General features: G+C 39.7%; 1 protein-coding gene across 1 annotated transcript in view; it reads left to right on the forward strand.

Moving 5' to 3' along the window:
* The first annotated feature begins 7,349 nt into the window (after positions 1-7,349).
* LOC129447322 (uncharacterized) overlaps positions 7,350-23,436 on the forward strand; it is a 56,556-nt gene continuing 40,469 nt past the window's right edge. The window contains exon 1 of the mRNA XM_055209002.2: positions 7,350-7,605. Within this exon, the coding sequence (XP_055064977.2) occupies positions 7,594-7,605 (12 nt within the window). The 5' untranslated portion in view covers positions 7,350-7,593. The remainder of the gene's footprint in view (positions 7,606-23,436) is intronic.

The following is a 23,436-nucleotide window of genomic DNA, read 5'->3' on the forward strand; positions in this document are numbered from 1 at the left end:
CTTACTGTAAAAATTACTCCACTACAAGTTACAAGTCACCAATTTAAATATGACTTAAGTAAAAGTATTAAAGTAACCCAATTTAAAAGTACTTAAGTAATTTGCTGGTACTGAATGTTGGCTTAAAGATGCACTAGTCCTCAACACAAAGAGACATTGTAGGTCGGTGAAAAACAAGAAAGTTTGTTTATGAGGTTTTACTTCCTAATATAGAAAAGAAATCAAACACCTCAAAATTTTGACCTGGAAGAACAAACACAGATTAAACATTGTCATAGTCTTTTGACTAAAATTGAATTAAGTCTTAGTCATATTTTTGTCATCGGAATTGATGATTTTAGAAATCTACATAAAATTTAATTTAAACCCATTTAATTTTAGTCTAGTGTCATTGTGTACTTGAATGTGCCATGCTGACAAATATATAGCCTAACTTTGTGATATAAATATGGTAACACTTTACAATAAGGTTCATTAGTTAACATTAGTTAATGTATTAACTAACTTGAACAAACCATGAGCAATACATTTGTTACAGTATTTATTCATCTTTGTTAATGTTAATGTCAACAATTACTAATACTTTATTAAAATCTTGTTAACATTAGTTAATCCACTTTGATCTAACATGAACAAACAATTAAAGCTTAAATTTTTCTTAACTAACATTAACAAAGATGAATAAATACTGTAACAAATGTATTGCTCATGGTTTGTTCAAGTTAGTTAATACATTAACTAATGTTAACTAATGAACCTTATTGTAAAGTGTTACCAAATATTCTTATATAGGCCTATCCTAAAAAAAGTTATAATCTTAATATTTGAAAAATTCCAGTATTAGAGTCCAGTAGGTTGTTACAGTTAATGAACTGTAACAGAAATTTGATAATGCATATTAAAAACGTGTAGTTGTTCATTTGAAAGATTAAAGAGCTACACAGAAACTAACCTTTATTGCAGTGTGTCGTGTAGTTGTCCATCAATGTAAACAACATGTAAAGTAGTTGAACCAAAAAGTGCACGATTAATAAAGTTATTGGCTTCTAAAACAGGGAGTCGACTCTGAATGGCTGAAACGAGTCGTTATATGGATTGAATCTCCTGCCTGTCTTTATCCACGTCACACGAACGCATCCACGTCACATGAGATACTATCTCCGCCTACAGCCTTGCCCGGGAGAAACGAAAACTGTGACCCGCCCACAGCTAGTTAGTCTGTGTAAACAACATCAGCTCATGCTGTGTTTTCAGTTTGTGTTATTTTCACTACCAAAGGAGACTTTTTCAAGGAGGGATATACTAAACTTGTGAAGAATCAGTGGTTAAAATTATTTTTTAACGGAGGGATTTAGACGTTTGGCAATGAAAGATGGTTCAGTACCCACTTTATTTGGAACAACATGCGTATCCTAACCACAACCTGTAAGTATGATTATAGCTACATACTTGCTTAAATGAGTGTAAAATGTAAAAATTTTATTGCTTGGATTAATGATGAATGATATCGTTGTTTAAACTCTAACTTATAGACTGTCAGTGTCACGATAGCAAGTGGTTTTGCTATGACCCGGTTAGTTTACATAAATGCTTAAATGAGTTTAAAATTTTTCGTTTCGATCGTCGTTTGTATTGTTTGGATTAATGATGAATGATGTTGTGTGTTTAAACTGTTAATTTACTGTCAGAGAGTCACGTTAGCAAACGGCTAACGCATGCTCATTTACGGTTTTGCTATGACCCGGTTGGTTTACATAAATTCTTAAATGAGTGTAAAATGTTAGTTTCAATCGTCGTTTTTATTGCTTGGATTAATGATGAATGATGTGTATTGATGTTGACAATGTCTTCTCAGTAAATCATGTTAGCACAAGGTCAATACATGTTGCACTGTTGTTGGTCTGTGCCACCGATCTGTGGTCTGTGCGACTGATCTGTGATCTGTGCAAAGACACTCTGTCAGTTGACCAATCAGAGCAGAGTAGGCTACTGAAAGGTGGGGTTTAGGCAGACTGAGTCGTTGAACGGCTTCACACGAATCGTTTGGGGATCTCTGAGAAATGGGGTAATTTTACATTTATATTTTGAGAAAATTACAGTGTTTTTTGACCTTGCATGCATTTAAACCTGTTGTCTGGGTCATAGGATGCTTAAAATCAGGCCAGCTGACAGTCTTGCCTGGGCCCGGGACAAGATAATCTTAGAGGGCCCCCCACCCCTTACTTTTTACTGGTAACAAGACATTTGGCATTATCAGATTCAGGACCCACGAATATTGCATATTATGCATTGTATAAAACATTTAGTTAAAGGTGCAGTGTGTAATTTTTAGAAGGATCTCTTGACAGAAATGCAAAATAATATACAAAACTATATTATCAGGGGTGTATAAAGACCTTTTTATAATGAACCGTTATGTTTATATTACATTAGAATGAGAAGTTTTTATCTACATACACAGAGGGTCCCCTTACGTGGAGGTCGCCATTTTGTGTCGCCATGTTTCTACAGAAACCTTTAACGGACAAACTTTTTTTACTAAGTTGTCTCTGACGATGACATGTTTTACCGGTTATGGCTACTGTAGCTTCTCTATGCGTTTCAAAAGCGAGGGGTGAGTGGATTGAGCCGTTGGTTGCACTAGATGCTTCTAAAATTTACACACTCACTGAAAAAAATGATTCATTGAATTTAATCAATTTTTTTTAAGGTAAGTGGTTGCAATCAATTTATTTAAGCTACATTTAAACAAATGTTTTATATTTTACATTACTTTACTAATCTTTTTTGTTTAAATGTAGCTTAAATAAATTGATTGCAACCACTTACCTTAAAAAAATTGATTAAATTCAATGAATCATTTTTTTCAGTGCTGCACCTTTAAATGTAGTACACTGAAAAAAAATATTCATTGAATTTAATCAATTTTTTAAGATAAGCGGTTGCAATCAATTTATTTAAGCTACATTTAAACAAAAAAGATTAGTAAAGTAAAATAAAATATAAAACTTGTTTAAATGTAGCTTAAATAAATTGATTGCAACCACTTATCTTAAAAAACTGATTAAATTCAATGAATATTTTTTTCAGTGTACTGACACTGTATACTGACACAAAATATCATAATCACGTATGAATTATGAACAGACTATTGGAAATATCAGTAAAACAACTTCAGCTAATATTATGCCGTGTTTGGACTAAAAATTGAATAAATATTACTCCTCTCTTTAGAAATTTGAAGTAAACATATAAACTCAATCAAAATTTCTCCAAACATGCACGCCTTTGAACCAAAAGCCCAGAGGGATATTATTTTGTAAAGAGCTTTCATGATGAGCATGCATTGCATTTTTCTCAATGAATGCGACTGAGGGTAGAGCCCTGCATTTCAGCCCAAGCCCGACCCGACCTTTTTACACCCCTCAGGTCGGGTTTCGGCCAATTTTAACCTCACAGCTGATACGCGGGCGGACCTCGGGCTTATTTAGGCTTCTCCATCTTTTTATATTTTTCAATTTAATTAAAATAACATTTTGACAGACGATGATTGCAAAACAAACGTAGTTTTCACGAGTCCGCTATAAGCACAACCAGCCACACATTTACAATGCAGCTGTTGCGTATTTAACAGCAGTACCGCAGCGCACCGGGAAAAAATATTAATGGAGGACTAAAACCTTGGATACTGCGCATAATCTATGCAAACAGCATCCAATACATAATCTATATATGCATAGCGAAGTTGTAAGCAGGTTGCATGTTTATTCGGTTTCATGTTTATTTCGTTTCGTTTTGTAGCTAGCCCTTTTCATTTTTATATTTCTGCCCCCGTTGCAGCTGCGAGCAGCAGAGCAACCTGCCTCCGCTTTTAAAAAATAGTGTGTGTAGATAATAAACGTTTAAACTAATACTGTGATATGCTGAAAATATATATTTTATATAGTTGTTATTATAGACAAGTGAAGTGTTGATTTGAGAGTTCAATTCATCAAACATGTCGTCAACTTGCTGTCGGCTGCTAACCGCTTGTTGGAACAAACAAAAATACTCTAAAATGTAAATAAAAAAAGAAATATAACTATTTTGCCATTTAAAACAAATCTGAACTGCTTTAATTGCTGCAAGAGTAGTAGCCTACAGCTGTATAAGGAATCTGTGCAAGGAGTTATTTTTTGCTATTTCTGCGGATTTCTTTTGCAAAATCTATGCGGAATTTTGCAGAATAATTAAACATGTTTTAAGCACATTCATTTGAGAGAATGTGCGCTGTGAATATTACAAAACAATAAAATATTTTATAATTACATTTTATTAAAGGATTACCCTGAATTAAACTGGACCAACATGAACCAACAGATAATGAACAATGTGCTGTCACGACCATAGAGTTTTATATAAAATACATATATTACTGTCTACAGTGTAACATTAAAAAGAAAAGGCTTCTCATTATGAATGTAGCGTATATCAAGATAATTTCATCTGTTTAACAATTTATATTTATCTTGTAAACGGATTTGAAATAATAAATAATTGTCGCGTCACTTAGCAATAGAGATCTCATCTCATTATCTTCTCCGCGGTAAGTTTTATTTCAAATTCAAGTTTTACACATTAAATATTAAATAGTTTGTGCTTTCTCTCATAAAAACCTCACAGCAAACAACACATACTTCTAAACACACGCGATGCAGTGACTTTATCTGCGGTCACAGATTAGGGGAGAATTAGGAATTCTATTTTCCTCTATTTTCCTCTATAAGGCCTATATTTTCTTCTTTTCTTTTATTGTCGGAGCACCGGACTTGTGCTGAGTCTGACCGAACATTTTGAGCGTACTGAACTTCAAATCAAATGAATCAAATATTTTCTTTATTTTTAACAATTATTCCATAGGTTCCAGTTCTGGGCCCCCCTCTGGGCCCACCCCCACCTTGGGCCCGGGACAACAGACCCGTTTGTCCCCCCCTGTCGGCGGGCGTGCTTAAAATTGTCATCTGGCTCTTTAATTGAAAACAGATGTAGTAGACGTAACACCACTATCTCACATTAAGTGCGCTACATTTTTTTCAGTCATGCATCCCTCTTTACAGTAAATACAGTACAGCATACTTGATTTAATGTGAGGACATTGAAATTGTACACTTATTATCAATCTTATTATTTAAGTTACTCACGCAATCATTACAGGACATCGCTGGTTTATTTAGGCTTATATAGTAAGTTATATCAAGTTATGTAGCTGATAAACATCAGTATATATACATTTGTGCTTGCCTTTGAGTTGCAGGATGACTCTCCTGCGATCGCGCTTCACTTTTGTATTGATTGTAGCATCACAAGTTTAACAAAGGGTCCCTTCAAATGTGTTATGCATCCATATGTCTGCTCTTTATCTCTTCTCTCAGACCAGACGCAAACTTTCTCTACAGTTTATGACATACGCAGCACGCAGATGTCCCGCTACGGTGGCTCAACGCAAGCCATTCAGCGTTCGACATCAAAATACCGCGAGACCAGACTTCAAAGGTGATTTGGTGATTCAAAGGAGGAGCAGGGGCTGGAAGCACCCCATAGAGCCCAGAGCCTCCAAGTGGTGCAAACTGTCCCTCCCGTCATGCAGCCCGAGAAAAGGAGGATCAGGTGGCCACAAGCATGTAAAACAGCCAAGTGACAGTGTGGATAAGGTGCTGGAAGGTGGGGTGCAGAGGCTTTGCAGGGCAGTACCTTTACAGGGCCTACACTGCACTCGGCATCTCCAGTGAGAGAAGAAGAGGGGCTATCTGCAATAGCACAGGCCTAATGTACAAAGCCTTGCGTTGAATTCATACTAAAACATTGCTTAAGGATAAAGCTGTAATGGTGCGTACGCGTACTACGCACAAATAAAATCAGATGTATGAATCTTTGCGTACGCAGGATTACACGTACATTCTCATTGTACATCCCAGTTAACGCAAAATTGAGCTATTGATTCAAGCTATTGTATGAAGTACAAAGTAAAAGGGGTGGGGAAATGTGCTGAAGAAAGAAAATAAAGATAAACCATCAATCTGATTACGAACATATTAAGAATACAAGCACAAAACATTTTTACAACTTTTCACAATGTTGTATTTTGGTTGTAATTAGGTAATGCTGTAGCACAACGTTAAAACCACACCCTAAAAACTTGTAAAAATATCAAGTTGGTACATTTTCTTTAAGCGGTCAAACACTGTAATTTTTCACATCCGTTTACTACAAAACCACACTAAAATGCAACATTTGTGAGCCCTTTTGTTTAGGTGTTAAAATAACGTAATCATAATGTTGGAATAAGACGTTAAAAGAACGTCATGACCATACCAAAATACAACCAGTAGGGTGGCCATTCGTGCCAGTTCCGCCGGACACGTCCTGAACATGTTTTCAGGTTCGTTCTCCGGAAGTCGTGTTGGTCGACCGCATACGTCATCAAGGTTTAATATTACGGGTTTCATTTAAGAAAAGCAACCATTACATTTCAAGGTAAGAATAAAACTACAATGATTGTATGTCTCAAAAGAAATAAATCTTAATTTTCTAATGTATTTTAACTGAAATGTGAGAACCTCGATGATGTATGCGGTCGAGCAACACGACTTTCAGAGAACGAGCCCGAAAACATGTTCGGGACGTGTCCGGCGGAACTGGCACGAATGGCCACCCTAACAACCTGTGTATACATTGGTTTAAATGTGCTTAATTAAGAGTGATTTGTTGTATAATGGTAGGCAGGTCGAATAATCAGGCACACTGGGCATTTTCTTGGTAGGCCGACATCAGTTTAACGTTAAACCAAAGTAACATAAACACACGGTTGTTATGGTCATGATGTTTTTTAAATGTCTTATTCCTTGGTGGTTAGTTTAACACCTGAACAAAATGTCTCAGAAATGTTGCATTTTTGTCTGGTTTTGTTTTCATAGTGAACAGATATTTACGCTTTTTTACTACCTAAAGAAATCATGCCAATTAGTTATTTTACTTTATTTAAACGCCTATTTGTTCTTATTTAGGGTGCGGTTTTTAAAATGTTGTGCTGCAAGATTACCTAATTACAATTAAAATACAACGTTGTGAAAACTTTTGTGTTTGTATTTTTAATCTGACCATAATCTCTTTGTCCTATTTTCCCTTCTTTTAATTTAGTCACTTCATACAATAGTTTGTGATGATTTCTGGCCATAATTGAGACGCAAACTTGTTTTGCTAAATTCATTGTAAAGCAGTGAGCGTCTTCTCTCTCCAGTACAGCAGGAGGCGCTGCAGCTCTTTAGTCCGACGATAAACTCACTAAAGAAAGAAAGAGCTCGCGTGTGATGCTATGGTGTGATGTGTTTGTGTATCCTCGGTGTTTTCTCTCTTGCGTGTTTCATTGAGTGTAAACAGAGTCTTGTCTCTGTGTTTTTAAGTGTTTAGAAGTTGATGATGAGATGTGCTGTAAATGAGTATGAACTGATCTGTCCATGCTGGATATATTGATGATTTCATCACAGAAATCTCTCAGCTGAAGAAAGAGGAGGCGTTACTGAAGACAAAGCTGAAGTCACGAGGAGAGAGATAGCAATGAAACGAGAGGTTTGTACATCATTTACCTGAATCACTCATGTAACCATCAGCCCTATCGGTTGAGTTACAAATGGTTTAATATGGGGTTAGATTTACTCTGTGTGAGAGAAGAGTTAAGTTGAACTTAAAACACATTAAAACTCAAGACTGTTAAAAGAAAGGAATACAAAACCTAAAACAATCTAAAAGTCCAAGTGTGCTAAAAGCCCAAATGTGCAAAGTGTCCTCCTGTGTGTATGAAGAAAGTGATATCCAAAGTTCATAAAACGTAAAAGTTGAGTCCAAATACACAAACTCTACAGACCATGGCAGCAACCGTTTGTTTTCGCTATAGCATAAGCTAACAATGTGCTCTAGTTAATTTATTATTAGAATGGATTCAATTCACAAAAGACGTAGACAGTCAAAATAACACAACAATACAATAATCAGTAAACATGCATAAAGCCAGGGGGAGGTAATTCAAGAATTACACAAATATATTAAAAGATTCACACATATTGCACATGATTTACTTTCTTATTACTTAAGAAAAAAATTCATAAACATTTTAATTTCTTTTTCAAGAACCAAAAAATAAAGGTTTATCTTTCCGATATTTGCATTTATGAATATAAAATAAATTAAAACAAAGTTAATGATAAAATATGATTTCCTTTTATTGAAGGAAATCTTTGTAATGCAAAATTAAACATTTTCTAAATGTAGAGAAGGGGGGGGGGTCAATATGTACAATTATAAATCTAGATAAATCTTTTCATAGATTTCTTACATGAGAGCAGTGCCAAAAAATCAAAGTTTTTTAGTTGGTCTTAAGTCCCATTGCATAACATGGGGAGGCGGGCTTTATGACCTATACTGGGACCAGTCACTGGGGGGGGGGGCGATCGAGACATTTTGGCTTCACTTTTCAGGGCTTGTGCGGCACGCTTGTTCTTAATAAATATAGTCTTTTGTTCCAAAAACGTGTTCGTGATTGTGTTTCCAATGTTCGTGGTTTTTTTGCGCTGGTTATTTGTCAACAGAAAATCTAATTAATATGTTGGCTAATTACCGACCCAAATCAGCCTCTTAACAACCTTTTGCACATACGCAATGATTTCAGCAAGTATTTTGTCCCGCTCATACTACCACAGTTCTGATCCCAGCCAATTGCTCTCTTATTTAACAGTTGCCGTTTCTAACTGCCTAAGCAGTGATCTCATCCCGCTCGCTCCGAAGCCTCGGACAGCATACTTCCTATTAACTCCCTCAGGAGTCATAAGGCAAAATTTCGCTCAGCTTTTTCTCTATAACTTTGCTCACTGCCGCAGCAGTGATTTCATAACGCTCGCACTACCGCAGTGGTGATTCAGCCTCGCTCCTGCAGAAGCTGTTGTGGCAAAAAGTCTTAGCTTGAATCTTAATAAGAAAAATACTCAGTAGACAAAGGTTCCAGGTGCCAAACAAAAAATTACTTTATTCGCTCGAGCCAACAAAGTGAGACAATCAACACCCCTCAAAGAGGTGCTCAAAGATCCTCCCAACATCTGACTCCATTTTTATACAGTAAGATCAAACACTTCGTACCTGAGATGACGTATACTCTTCTAATTGGTCTCGGTCTGCCACAAGTAATTTTATTTGTTTGATGTAGAAAAAGTGCAGCTGAATCCTTCCTCATATCTAAAATGATATATTCAGCTTATTGGTTCTCGTGGCCTTGGCCTAACTTGCAGAGGTAGCTTATTATTAATATAGCAAAGTACAGCTGGACTGCTCCACAAATCTTAAAATGACGTACTCTTGTTTGTCGGTTGTTTCGACCTAGTTTCTCAAAATAATCATGGCGAGAACAATCGTGGCTAAAGCCCTATTCGGACGGGATTAGTATTACAGGGGGACCTCTGAGAAAATCGTGCTTCTCAGAGGTCCCCTGTGTTTTTAATCCTGTCCGAATCGGCCATGTCTGTGTTTTTCTCTGATGACCTCCGTAAGAATTCCAGAGCAATTTACCTACTGTTTTTCGCCAAACTCAGAGGTCCTCTGAGAAATTTAATCCCGTCCGAATGCAAATGTCTGTGTTTGCCCGCAATATCTTTTGAAAACGCGGTTCTTGTCGTGTTTTGGCCAACGTGATCTGCCGTAAGGTCTTACTAATGCGCGTATATTGTATTTCCTGAGTCCTATTTATTCAGATATGAATGTTTTTTCGCATTCGGCAAAATAAAATAATTAAATCAAGACGAGCTGAATATCATACACTGTTAAGACTGGCCACTGTCATATCATTAACATTATAAGAAACTCCGTTCAAAGTTGTTCAACTCCGGAATGGTAATGTTAATTAATAAAGTAATACATTTTATTATGTTGGCTTGACAAAGCCAACATACTGTTATTGTATCTAAGCTTATTATGTTGGCTTTGAAAAAGCCAATATATTGTTATTGCTATTAAACTTATATTTTATTATTATTCTTTTTCTGAGACCAAAATTTCTGACACTAACTCGTCCTAGAGCTTTCAAGCTACATGCACCAAATTTTCCACGGACCTTCAGACTGGTCTGACTTAGTGTGCTATATCTTTTCTAACTGATGGGACCTTCCGAATTCCTAAACGGGGGGCTCGAACACCCCAAAATTCCCATTGACTTAACATTGAGACAAACTTTGACGGGTCATAGCTGCGAGTGTGAAACTTGTAGAAACTTGTGGCTTACCACATTTAAGGAGACTGACAGGCTCTGTAAGAACATACCTCACAATGGGGTGTAAGCTGTACCCCTGGGGTGTAAGAGGCCCCCAAAATTTCCCATTGACTTATAATGGGGCAGGAAACATGCCCATAAAAGGGAATAAAAGCGTCCCAGATGGAATATCTTTACTTTAGAGTGTCGTAGAGACATGGGGGTGGGTTCATTTTACTCAGTCATCCTATCAGTCTCTTAGGATTGCCCCAAAGCTATTTAGCCACGCCCCTAGCAACAATTTTGGGTACCCTAGCAACATCTCCCATAGACTACCATTATAAAAAGCCCAGATGAATATCTTTGCACCAGAGTGTCATAGAGACATAGGGGTGGGCTCATTTTACTCAGGCATCCAATCAGTCTTAATAGGATTCTTATTGAGGTGTTAAGCCACGCCCCTAGCAACCAAATATGAGCACCCTAGCAACATAATAAACAAAGCCTTATATCTCTGGATCTGAACATCATAGAGACATGGGGGTTGGGTCTTTGGGTCATGTTAGCTTCATGCTAGCTCCATGCTAAGTCATACTAGCTTCATGCTAGTTTCATGTTAGCTTTATGCTAATTTCATAATATAGCTTGCTAACTTCATGCTAAATCATGCTAGCTTCATGTTAAATCTTGTTACCTTCACGCTAAATAGTGCTAGCCTCATGCTAATCATGCTAACATCATGCTAATCATGCTAACTTCACATTAAATCATGTTAGCTTCACGCTAATCATGCTAACCTCATGTTTACTTCATGCTAATCATGCTAGCCTCATGCTAACTTCATGCTAATCAAGCTAGCATCATGTTAGCTTCATGTTAATCATCTTAGCATCATGCTAGCTTCATGCTAATCATGCTAGCATCATGCTAGCTTCATGCTAATCATGCTAACATCATGCTAGCTTCATGCTAATCATGCTAACATCATGCTAGCTTCATGCTAATCATGCTAGCTTCATGCTAATCATGTTAGCTTCATGCTAATCATGCTAGCTTCATGCTAATCATGCTAGCTTCATGCTAATCATGCTAGCTTCATGCTAATCATGCTAGCTTCATGCTAATCATGCTAGCTTCATGCTAGCTTCATGCTAATCATGTTAGCATCATGCTAGCTTCATGCTAATCATGCTAACATCATGCTAGCTTCATGCTAACATCATGCTAGCTTCATGCTAATCATGCTAGCATCATGCTAGCTTCATGCTAATCATGTTAACATCAGGCTAGCTTCATGCTAATCATGCTAGCATCATGCTAGCTTCATGCTAATCATGCTAGCTTCATGCTAATCATGCTAGCTTCATGCTAATCATGGTAGCTTCATGCTAATCATGGTAGCTTCATGCTTATCATGGTAGCTTCATGCTAATCATGTTAGCATCATGCTAGCTTCATGCTAATCATGCTAACATCATGCTAGCTTCATGCTAACATCATGCTAGCTTCATGCTAATCATGCTAGCATCATGCTAGCTTCATGGTAATCATGTTAGAATCATGCTAGCATCATGCTAGCTTCATGCTAATTATGCTAGCATCATGTTAGCTTCATGTTAATCATGCTAACATCATGCTAACTTCATGTTAATCATGCTAGCATCATGCTAGCTTCATGCTAATCATGCTAGCATCATGTTAGCTTCATGCTAATTATGGTAGCATCATGCTAGCTTTATGCTAATTATGCTAGCATCATGTTAGCTTCATGCTAATCATGCTAACATCATGCTAGCTTCATGTTAATCATGCTAGCATCATGCTAGCTTCATGCTAATCATGCTAGCATCATGCTAGCTTCATGCTTATTATGCTAGCATCATGCTAGCTTCATGCTAATCATGCTAACATCATGCTAGCTTTATGCTAATCATGCTAACATCATGCTAGCTTCATGCTAATCATGTTAGCATCATGCTAGCTTCATGCTAGCTTCATGTTAATCATGCTAGCATCATGCTAGCTTCATGCTAATCATGCTAGCATCATGCTAGCTTCATGTTAATCATGCTAGCATCATGCTAGCTTCATGCTAATCATGCTAACATCATGCTAGCTTCATGCTAATCATGTTAGCATCATGCTAGCTTCATGCTAATCATGCTAGCATCATTCTAGCTTCGTGATAATCATGTTACCACCATTCTAGCTTCCTGCTAATCATGCTAGCATCATGCTAGCTTCATGTTAATCATTCTAGCACCATACTGATCATGCTAGCATCATGTTAAATCATGCTACCTTCATACTTAAACATACTAACAGCCAGATAGCCTACTAAACTAAAATTATGTCAAACCGTTTTAAACGTTCAGGCTACGCTTTTTCAAGCCAACATAAAGTTTGTCTTCAAACTTTAATATCTAGTTAGTGGTGCTTGCATTTATGCAAGGCATCACTATTATTATTCCCCATACTTATTATTAGTGGTGCTTGCATTTATGCAAAGCATCACTATTACTATTGCTCAGGGATATTATTATTAGTGGTGCTTGCATTTATGCAAGGCATCACTATTACTATTCGTCATACTTATTATTTATAATTATGTTGGCTTGACAAAGCCAACATACTGATATTGTATTTAAACTTATTATTAGTGGTGCTTGCATTTATGCAAGGCATCACTATTATTATCTTGCATACTTATTATTTTTATATCTGGACAAAATTTCGGCGCGTAACTCGTCCCGCACGGTTTGGCGTAGTCCCATGAAAGCGGGCTCAAATCGACCGGTTTATTGAGGAGAGGTGTGCTATGACTTTTATAAGGGATCGGGTGCAGGATTTCCGAAAGGGGGGCAAAAAATCACCCAAAAAATCCCATTGACTTAGGATTGCGCGGAACTTTGATGGGTCAGAGCTCCGCTCGAGGATTTTGTAGAAACGTGGGTTACAACATTTGATGAGGGTGTAAGAACATACATCATATTGAAGTGTAAGTTGTACCCCTGGGGTGTAAGAGGAGCCCGAAAATTCCCATTGACTTATAATGGGGCAGGAAACATGCCCATATAAGGGAATAAAACAGTTCCTGATGGGATATCTTTGCTTTACAGTGTCGTAGAGATAAGTGGATGGGCTCATTTCACTCGGGCATCCAATCCGTCTCTCAGGATCATCCCAGAGCAATTAAGCCACGCCCCTAGCAACAATTTTGGGCACCCTAGCAACATCTCCCATAGACTGCCATTATAAAATGCCCAGATGGATATCTTTGCACCACAGTGTCATAGAGACATGGGGGTGGGCTCATTTTACTCAGGCATCCAATCAGTCTCTCAGGATCTTTACATAGGTATTAAGCCACGCCCCTAGCAACCACTTTTGAGCACCCTAGCAACATAAAATTCAAACAGTTATATCTCGGCATCAGAACATCGTAGAGACACGGGGGTTGGACCGTTTGACTCGTGACTCAGAATGTAATCATTATGGGATGCCAAATTTTTCCCTAGCAACCAAATACAGTACCCTAGCAACAGAGTAAACAAAGCCTTATATCTCCACATCAGAACATCGTAGAGACACGGGGGTTGGACCGTTTGACTCGTGACTCAGACTGTAATCACTATGGGATGCCAATTTTTTCCCTAGCAACCAAATACAGTACCCTAGCAACAGAGTAGACAAAGCCTTATATCTCCGCATCAGAACATCGTAGAGACACGGGGGTTGGACCGTTTGACTCGTGACTCAGTGTGTAATCACTATGGGATGCCAAATTTTTCCCTAGCAACCAAATACAGTACCCTAGCAACAGAGTAAACAAAGCCTTATATCTCCGCATCAGAACATCGTAGAGACACGGGGGTTGGACCGTTTGACTCGTGACCCAGAGTGTAATCATTATGGGATGCCAAATTTTTCCCTAGCAACCAAATACAGTACCCTAGCAACAGAGTAAACAAAGCCTTATATCTCCGCATCAGAACATCGTAGAGACACGGGGGTTGGACCGTTTGACTCGTGACTCAGAGTGTAATCATTATGGGATGCCAATTTTTTCCCTAGCAACCAAATACAGTACCCTAGCAACAGAGTAAACAAAGCCTTATATCTCCACATCAGAACATCGTAGAGACACGGGGGTTGGACCGTTTGACTCGTGACTCAGTGTGTAATCACTATGGGATGCCAATTTTTTCCCTAGCAACCAAATACAGTACCCTAGCAACAGAGTAAACAAACCCTTATATCTCTGCATCAGAACATCGTAGAGACACGGGGGTTGGATCGTTTTACTCGTGACTCAGAGTGTAATCATTATGGGATGCCAATTTTTTCCCTAGCAACCAAATACAGTACCCTAGCAACAGAGTAAACAAAGCCTTATATCTCCGCATCAGAACATCGTAGAGACACGGGGGTTGGACCGTTTGACTCGTGACTCAGAATGTAATCACTATGGGATGCCAAATTTTTCCCTAGCAACCAAATACAGTACCCTAGCAACAGAGTAAATAAAGCCTTATATCTCCGCATCAGAACATCGTAGAGACAGGGGGGTTGGACCGTTTGACACGTGACTCAGTGTGTAATCACTATGGGATGCCAAATTTTTCCCTAGCAACCAAATACAGTACCCTAGCAACAGAGTAAACAAAGCCTTATATCTCCGCATCAGAACATCGTAGAGACACGGGGGTTGGACCGTTTGACTCATGACTCAGAGTGTAATCACTATGGGATGCCAATTTTTTCCCTAGCAACCAAATACAGTACCCTAGCAACAGAGTAAACAAAGCCTTATATCTCGGCATCAGAACATCATAGAGACACGGGGGTTGGACCGTTAGACTCGTTACTCAGAGTGTAATCATTATGGGATGCCAATTTTTTCCCTAGCAACCAAATACAGTACCCTAGCAACAGAGTAAACAAAGCCTTATATCTCGGAATCAGAACATCGTAGAGAGACGGGGTTTGGATCGTTTTACTCGTGACTGGAAGTATGATCATATACTGTCCCCAGAAATTTGCCACGGCAAGCACCACTCACATTTTCTTCAGGAAATGTACCTATCTAGTTATTATTCTTCTTCTTCTTCTTCTTCTTCTTCTTCTGAGACTAAAATTTCTGCGGCTAACTCGTCCGACAGCTTTCAAGCTACATCCACGAAATTTTCCACGGACATTCTGACTGGTCTAAAGAAGTGTGCTATATCTTTTTGACGGGATCCGACTTACAGAATTCCTAAAACGGGACATCAAACTTCCGAAAAGTCCCATTTACTTAACATTGCGACAAACTTTGACAGGTCATAGCTCCGAGTGAGAAATTTGTAGAAACTTGTGGCTTACCATATTTAAGGAGGCTGACAGGCACTGTGAGAACATACCTCACATTGGGGTATAAGTTTCACCCCTGGGGTGTAGGAGGCCCCCAAAATTCCCCATTGACTTATAACGGGGCAGGAAACACGCCCATATAAGGGAATAAAAACGTTCCAGATGGAATATCTTCGCTTTACAGTGTCATAGAGACATGGGGGTGGGCTCATTTTACTCAGGCATCCAATCAGTCTCTCTGGATCATCCCATAGCAATTAAGCCACGCCCCTAGCAACCATTTTTGGGCACCCTAGCAACATCTCCCATAGACTGCCATTATAAAATGCCCAGATGGATATCTTTGCAGCACAGTGTCACAGAGACATGGGGGTGGGCTCATTTTACTCAGGCATCCAATCAGTCTCTAAAGATTCTTATTGAGCTATTAAGCCACGCCCCTAGCAACCAAATATGAGCACCCTAGCAACATAATAAACAAAGCCTTATATCTCTGGATCCGAACATCATAGAGACATGGGGGTTGGGTCTTTTGGTCATGTTAGCTTCATGCTAGCTTCAAGCTAAGTCATACTAGCTTCATGCTAGTTTCATGCTAGCTTTATGCTAATTTCATAATAAATCTTGCTAACTTCATGCTTATTCATGTTAGCATCATGCTAGCTTCATGCTAATTCATGTTAGCATCATGCTAGCTTCAAGCTAATTCATGTTAACATCATGCTAGCTTCATGCTAATTAATGTTAGCATCATGCTAGCTTCATGCTAATTAATGTTAGCATCATGCTAGCTTCATGCTAATTAATGTTAGCATCATGCTAGCTTCATGCTAATTAATGTTAGCATCATGCTAGCTTCATGCTAATTAATGTTAGCATCATGCTAGCTTTATGCTAATTCATGTTAGCTTCATGCTAGCTTCATGCTAATTCATGTTAGCATCATGCTAGCTTAATGCTAATTCATGTTAACATCATGCTAGCTTCATGCTAATTCATGTTAACATCATGCTAGCTTCATGCTAATTCATGTTAACATCATGCTAGCTTCATGCTAATTCATGTTAGCATCATGCTAGCTTCATGCTAACTTCATGCTAATTCATGTTAGCATCATGCTAGCTTCATGCTAATTCATGCTAGCTTCATGCTAATTCATGTTAGCATCATGCTAGCTTCATGCTAATCATGCTAACTTGATGTTAGCTTCATGCTAATCATGTTAGCTTCATGCTAATTCATGTTAGCATCATGCTAGCTTCATGCTATTTCATGTTAGCATCATGCTAGCTTCATGCTAATTCATGTTAGCATCATGCTAGCTTCATGCTAATTCATGTTAGCATCATTCTAGCTTCATGCTAATTCATGTTAGCATCATGCTAGCTTCATGCTAATTCATGTTAGCATCATGCTAACTTCATGCTAATTCATGTTAGAATCATGCTAGCTTCATGCTAAGTCATGTTAACATCATGTTAGCTTCATGCTAATTCATGTTAGCATCATGTTAGCTTCATGCTAATTCATGTTAGCATCATGCTAGCTTCATGCTATTTCATGTTAGCATCATGCTAGCTTCATGCTAACTTCATGCTAACTTGATGCTAGCTTCATGCTAATCATGTTAGCTTCATGCTAGCTTCATGCTAATTCATGTTAGCATCATGCTAGCTTCATGCTATTTCATGTTAGCATCATGCTAGCTTCAAGCTAATTCGTGTTAGCATCATGCTAGCTTCATGCTAATTCATGTTAGCATCATGCTAACTTCATGTTAATTCATGTTAGCATCATGCTAGCTTCATGCTAATTCATGTTAGCATCATGCTAATTCATATTAGCATCATGCTAATTCATGTTAGCATCATGCTAATTCATGTTAGCATCATGCTAGCTTCATGTTAATTCATGTTAGCATCATGCTAACTTCATGCTAATTCATGTTAGCATCATGCTAGCTTCATGCTAATCATGCTAACTTGATGCTAGCTTCATGCTAATCATGTTAGCTTCATGCTAACTTCATGCTAATTCATGTTAGCATCATGCTAGCTTCATGCTATTTCATGTTAACATCATGCTAGCTTCATGCTATTTCATGTTAACATCATGCTAGCTTCATGCTAATCATGCTAACTTGATGCTAGCTTCATGCTAATCATGTTAGCTTCATGCTAGCTTCAGGCTAATCATGCTAGCTTCATGCTAAATCAGACTAGCTTCATACTTAAACATACTAACAGCCAGATAGCCTACTAAACTAAACTTCTGTCAAACCGTTTTCAACGTTCAGGCCAGGCTTTATCAAGCCAACATAAAGTTTGTCAACAAACTTTTCTATCTAGTTATTCTTCTTTTTCTGGACACTTTTTCGGCGCGTAACTCGTCCCGCATGGTTTAACGTAGTCCAACGAGAGAGGGCTCAAATCGACCGGATTATTGAGGAGAGGTGTGCTATGACTTTTATAAGGGATCGGGTGCAGGATTTCTGAAAGGGGGGTGAAAAACCACCCGAAAAATCCCATTGACTTAACATTGCGCCAAACTTTGACGAGTCATAGCTCCGCTCGAGGATTTTATAGAAACATCTGGGTTACAACTTTTGAAGAGGGTGGTAGGCTCTGTAAGAACATGGATCACAATGGGGTGTAAGTTGTACCCCTGGGGTGTAAGAGGTGCCCAAAAATGCCCAATGAAAAGTCAATGGGGCAAAATCCCATAGAGTTACCATTGCAAAAATTTTGACGGGTCATAGGTACGAGTGAGGATTTTGTAGAAACATGTGGGTTACTAAATTTGAAGAGGGTGGTAGGCTCTGTAAGAACATACATGACATTGGGGTGTAAGTTGTACCCCTGGGGTGTAAGAGGCACCCGAAAATTCCCATTGACTTATAATGGGGCAGGAAACATGCCCATATAAGGGAATAAAACAGTTCCAGATGGGATATCTTTGCTTTACAGTGTCGTAGAGATAAGTGGGTGGGCTCATTTCACTCTGGCATCCAATCAGTCCCTCAGGATCATCCCAGAGCTATTAAGCCACGCCCCTAGCAACAATTTTGGGCACCCTAGCAACATCTCCCATAGACTGCCATTATAAAATGCCCAGATGGATATCTTTGCACCACAGTGTCATAGAGACATGGGGGTGGGCTCATTTTACTCAGGCATCCAATCAGTCTCTCAGGATCCTTACATAGGTATTAAGCCACGCCCCTAGCAACCATTTTTGAGCACCCTAGCAACATAAAATTCAAACAGTTATATCTCCGCATCAGAACATCGTAGAGACATGGGGGTTGGACCGTTTGACTAGTGACTCAGAGTGTAATCATTATGGGATGCCAATTTTTTCCCTAGCAACCAAATACAGTACCCTAGCAACAGAGTAAACAAAGCCTTATATCTCAGCATCAGAACATCGTAGAGACACGGGGGTTGGACCGTTTGACTCGTGACTCGGAGTGTAATCACTATGGGATGTCAATTTTTTCACTAGCAACCAAATACATTACCCTAGCAACAGAGTAAACAAAGGCTTATATCTCTGCACCAGAACATCGTAGAGACACGGGGGTTGGACCGTTTGACTCGTGACTCAGAGTGTAATCATTATGGGATGCCAATTTGTTCCCTAGCAACCAAATACAGTACCCTAGCAACAGAGTAAACAAAGCCTTATATCTCCGCATCAGAACATCGTAGAGACACGGGGGTTGGACCGTTTGACTCGTGACTCAGAGTGTAATCATTATGGGATGCCAACTCTTTCCCTAGCAAACAAATACAGTACCCTAGCAACAGAGTAAACAAAGCCTTATATCTCCGCATCAGAACATCATAAAGACACGGGGGTTGGACCGTTTGACTCGTGACTCAGAGTGTAATCATTATGGGATGCCAATTTTTTCCCTAGCAACCAAATACAGTACCCTAGCAACAGAGTAAACAAAGCCTTATATCTCCGCATCAGAACATCGTAGAGACACGGGGGTTGGACCGTTTGACTCGTGACTCAGAGTGTAATCATTATGGGATGCCCATTTTTTCCCTAGCAACCAAATACAGTACCCTAGCAACAGAGTAAACAAAGCCTTATATCTCCGCATCAGAACATCGTAGAGACACAGGGGTTGGACCGTTTGACTCGTGACTCAGAGTGTAATCATTATGGGATGCCAATTTTTTCCCTAGCAACCAAATACAGTACCCTAGCAACAGAGTAAACAAAGCCTTATATCTCCGCATCAGAACATCGTAGAGACATGGGGGTTGGACCGTTTGACTTGTGACCCGGAGTGTAATCACTATTGGATGTCAAATTTTTCCCTAGCAACCAAATACAGTACCCTAGCAACCGAATAAAAAAAGCCTTATATCTGCGCATCAGAACATCGTAGAGACACGGGGTTTGGATCGTTTTACTTGTAACTGGAAGTATGATCATATACTGTCCCCAGAAATTTGCCACGGCAAGCACCACTTCACATTTTCTTCAGGAAATGTACCTATCTAGTTAGTGGTGCTTGCATTTATGCAAGGCATCACTATTACTATTCCTCAGGGATATTATTATATCTTTATTCTTATGTCTGCACAAAATTTCGGCGCGTAACTTGTCCCGCACGGTTTGTCGTAGAGCCATAAAAGAGGGATCAACTTGACCGGATTATTGAGGAGAAGTGGGCTATATCTTTTATAAGCAATCGGGTGCAGGGTTTTCGAAAGGGGGGCGAAAAACCACCCGAAAAATCCCATTGACTTAACATTGCGCCGAATTTTGAAAGGTCATAACTCTGCTCCAGGATTTTGCAGATACATGAGAGTTACAACATTTGAAGAGGGTGGTAGGCTCTTTGAGAACATACATCACAATGGGGTGTAAGCTGTACCCCTGGGGTGTAAGATGCACCCGAAATTTCCCATTCAAAGTCAATGGGCGACAATCCCATAGACTTAACATTGCGAAAAACTTTGACGGGTCATAGGTCCGAGCGAGGATTTCGTAGAAACATGTGGGTCACAACATTTGAAGAGGGTGCTAGACTCTTTCAGGACGAACCCCACAATGGGGTGTAAGTTCACCCTAGCAACCATTTTGGGCACCCTAGCAACCTATCCCATAGACTGCCATTATAAAATGCCTAGATGGATATCTTTGCACCACAGTGTCACAGAGACATGGGGGTGGGCTCATTTTACTCAGACATCCAATCATTCTCTCATGATCCTTAAAGACTTACTAAGCCACGCCCCTAGCAACCACTTTTGAGCACCCTAGCAACATAAAATTCAAACAGTTATATCTCGGCATCAGAACATCGTAGAGACACGGGGGTTGGACCGTTTTACTTGTGACTAGGGGTGTAACAATTGGGCACATCATTGGCCACTCCCAAGCCACGCCCCTAGCAACCAAATTTGAGCACCCTAGCAACAGAGTAAACAAAGCCTTATATCTTTGCATCAGAACATCGTAGAGACACGGGGTTGGACCGTTTGACTCGTGACTCGGCGGGTAATCACTAGTGGATGCCATTTTTTCCCCTAGCAACCAAATACAGTACCCTAGCAACAGAGTAAACAAAGCCTTATATCTCCGCATCAGAACATCGTAGAGACACGGGGTTTTGACCGCTTGACTCATGACTTGGAGGGTAATCACTAGTGGATGCCAATTTTTTCCCTAGCAACCAAATACAGTACCCTAGCAACAGAGTAAACAAAGGCTTATATCTTTGCATCAGAACATCGTAGAGACACGGGGTTTGGACCGCTTGACTCGTGACTCGGAGGGTAATCACTAGTGGATGCCATTTTTTCCCCTAGCAACCAAATACAGTACCCTAGCAACAGAGTAAACAAAGCCTTATTTCTCCGCATCAGAACATCGTAGAGACACGGGGGTTGGACCGTTTGACTCATGACTCGGAGTGTAATCACTAGTGGATGCCATTTTTTTCCCTAGCAACCAAATACAGTACCCTAGCAACAGAGTAAACAAAGCCTTATATCTCCGCATCAGAACATCGTAGAGACACGAGGGTTGGACCGTTTGACTCGTGACTCGGAGGGTAATCACTAGTGGATGACAATTTTTTCCCTAGCAACCAAATACAGTACCCTAGCAACAGAGTAAACAAAGCCTTATATCTCCGCATCAGAACATCGTAGAGACATGGGGTTTTGACCGCTTGACTCATGACTTGGAGGGTAATCACTAGTGGATGCCAATTTTTTCCCTAGCAACCAAATACAGTACCCTAGCAACAGAGTAAACAAAGGCTTATATCTTTGCATCAGAACATCGTAGAGACACGGGGTTTGGACCGCTTGACTCGTGACTCGGAGGGTAATCACTAGTGGATGCCATTTTTTCCCCTAGCAACCAAATACAGTACCCTAGCAACAGAGTAAACAAAGCCTTATATCTCCGCATCAGAACATCGTAGAGACACGGGGGTTGGACCGTTTGACTAGTGACTCGGAGTGTAATCATTAGTGGATGCCATTTTTTTCCCTAGCAACCAAATACAGTACCCTAGCAACAGAGTAAACAAAGCCTTATATCTCCGCATCAGAACATCGAGAGACACGGGGGTTGGACCGTTTGTCTTTTGACTCGGCGGGTAATCACTAGTGGATGCCATTTTTTCCCTAGCAACCAAATACAGTACCCTAGCAACAGAGTAAACAAAGCCTTATATCTCCGCATCAGAACATCGTAGAGACACGGGGGTTGGACCGTTTGACTCGTGACTCGGATGGTAATCACTAGTGGATGCCATTTTTTCCCTAGCAACCAAATACAGTACCCTAGCAACAGAGTAAACAAAGCCTTATATCTCCGCATCAGAACATCGTAGAGACACAGGGGTTGGACCGTTTGACTCGTGACTCGGAGGGTAATCACTAGTGCATGGCAATTTTTTTCCCTAGCAACCAAATACAGTACCCTAGCAACAGAGTAAACAAAGCCTTATATCTCCGCATCAGAACATCGTAGAGACACGGGGGTTGGACCGTTTGACTCGTGACTCGGAGGGTTATCACTAGTGGATGGCAATTTTCCCCCTAGCAACCAAATACGGTACCCTAGCAACAGAGTAAACAAAGCCTTATATCTCCGCATCAGAACATCGTAGAGACACGGGGGTTGGACCGTTTGACTCGTGACTCGGAGGGTAATCACTAGTGGATGCCATTTTTTCCCTAGCAACCAAATACAGTACCCTAGCAACAGAGTAAACAAAGCCTTATATCTCCGCATCAGAACATCGTAGAGACACAGGGGTTGGACCGTTTGACTCGTGACTCGGAGGGTAATCACTAGTGCATGGCAATTTTTTTCCCTAGCAACCAAATACAGTACCCTAGCAACAGAGTAAACAAAGCCTTATATCTCCGCATCAGAACATCGTAGAGACACGGGGGTTGGACCGTTTGACTCGTGACTCGGAGGGTTATCACTAGTGGATGGCAATTTTCCCCCTAGCAACCAAATACGGTACCCTAGCAACAGAGTAAACAAAGCCTTATATCTCCGCATCAGAACATCGTAGAGACACGGGAGTTGGGTCGTTTTACTTTTGGCTTGGAGTATAATCATATATGTTACCCAGAATTTTGCCACGGCAAGCACCACTCACATTTTCTTCAGGAAATGTACCTATCTAGTTATTATTATTATTATTCTTATGTCTGCACGTTTTTTCGGCGCGTAACTCGTCCCGCACGGTTTGCCGTAGTCCCATGAAAGAGGGCTCAAATCGACCGGTTTATTGAAGAGATGGTGGCTATGACTTTTATAAG

This window comes from Misgurnus anguillicaudatus, chromosome 12 (genome assembly GCF_027580225.2).
Source record: "Misgurnus anguillicaudatus chromosome 12, ASM2758022v2, whole genome shotgun sequence".
Classification (NCBI taxonomy): Eukaryota; Metazoa; Chordata; class Actinopteri; order Cypriniformes; family Cobitidae; genus Misgurnus; species Misgurnus anguillicaudatus.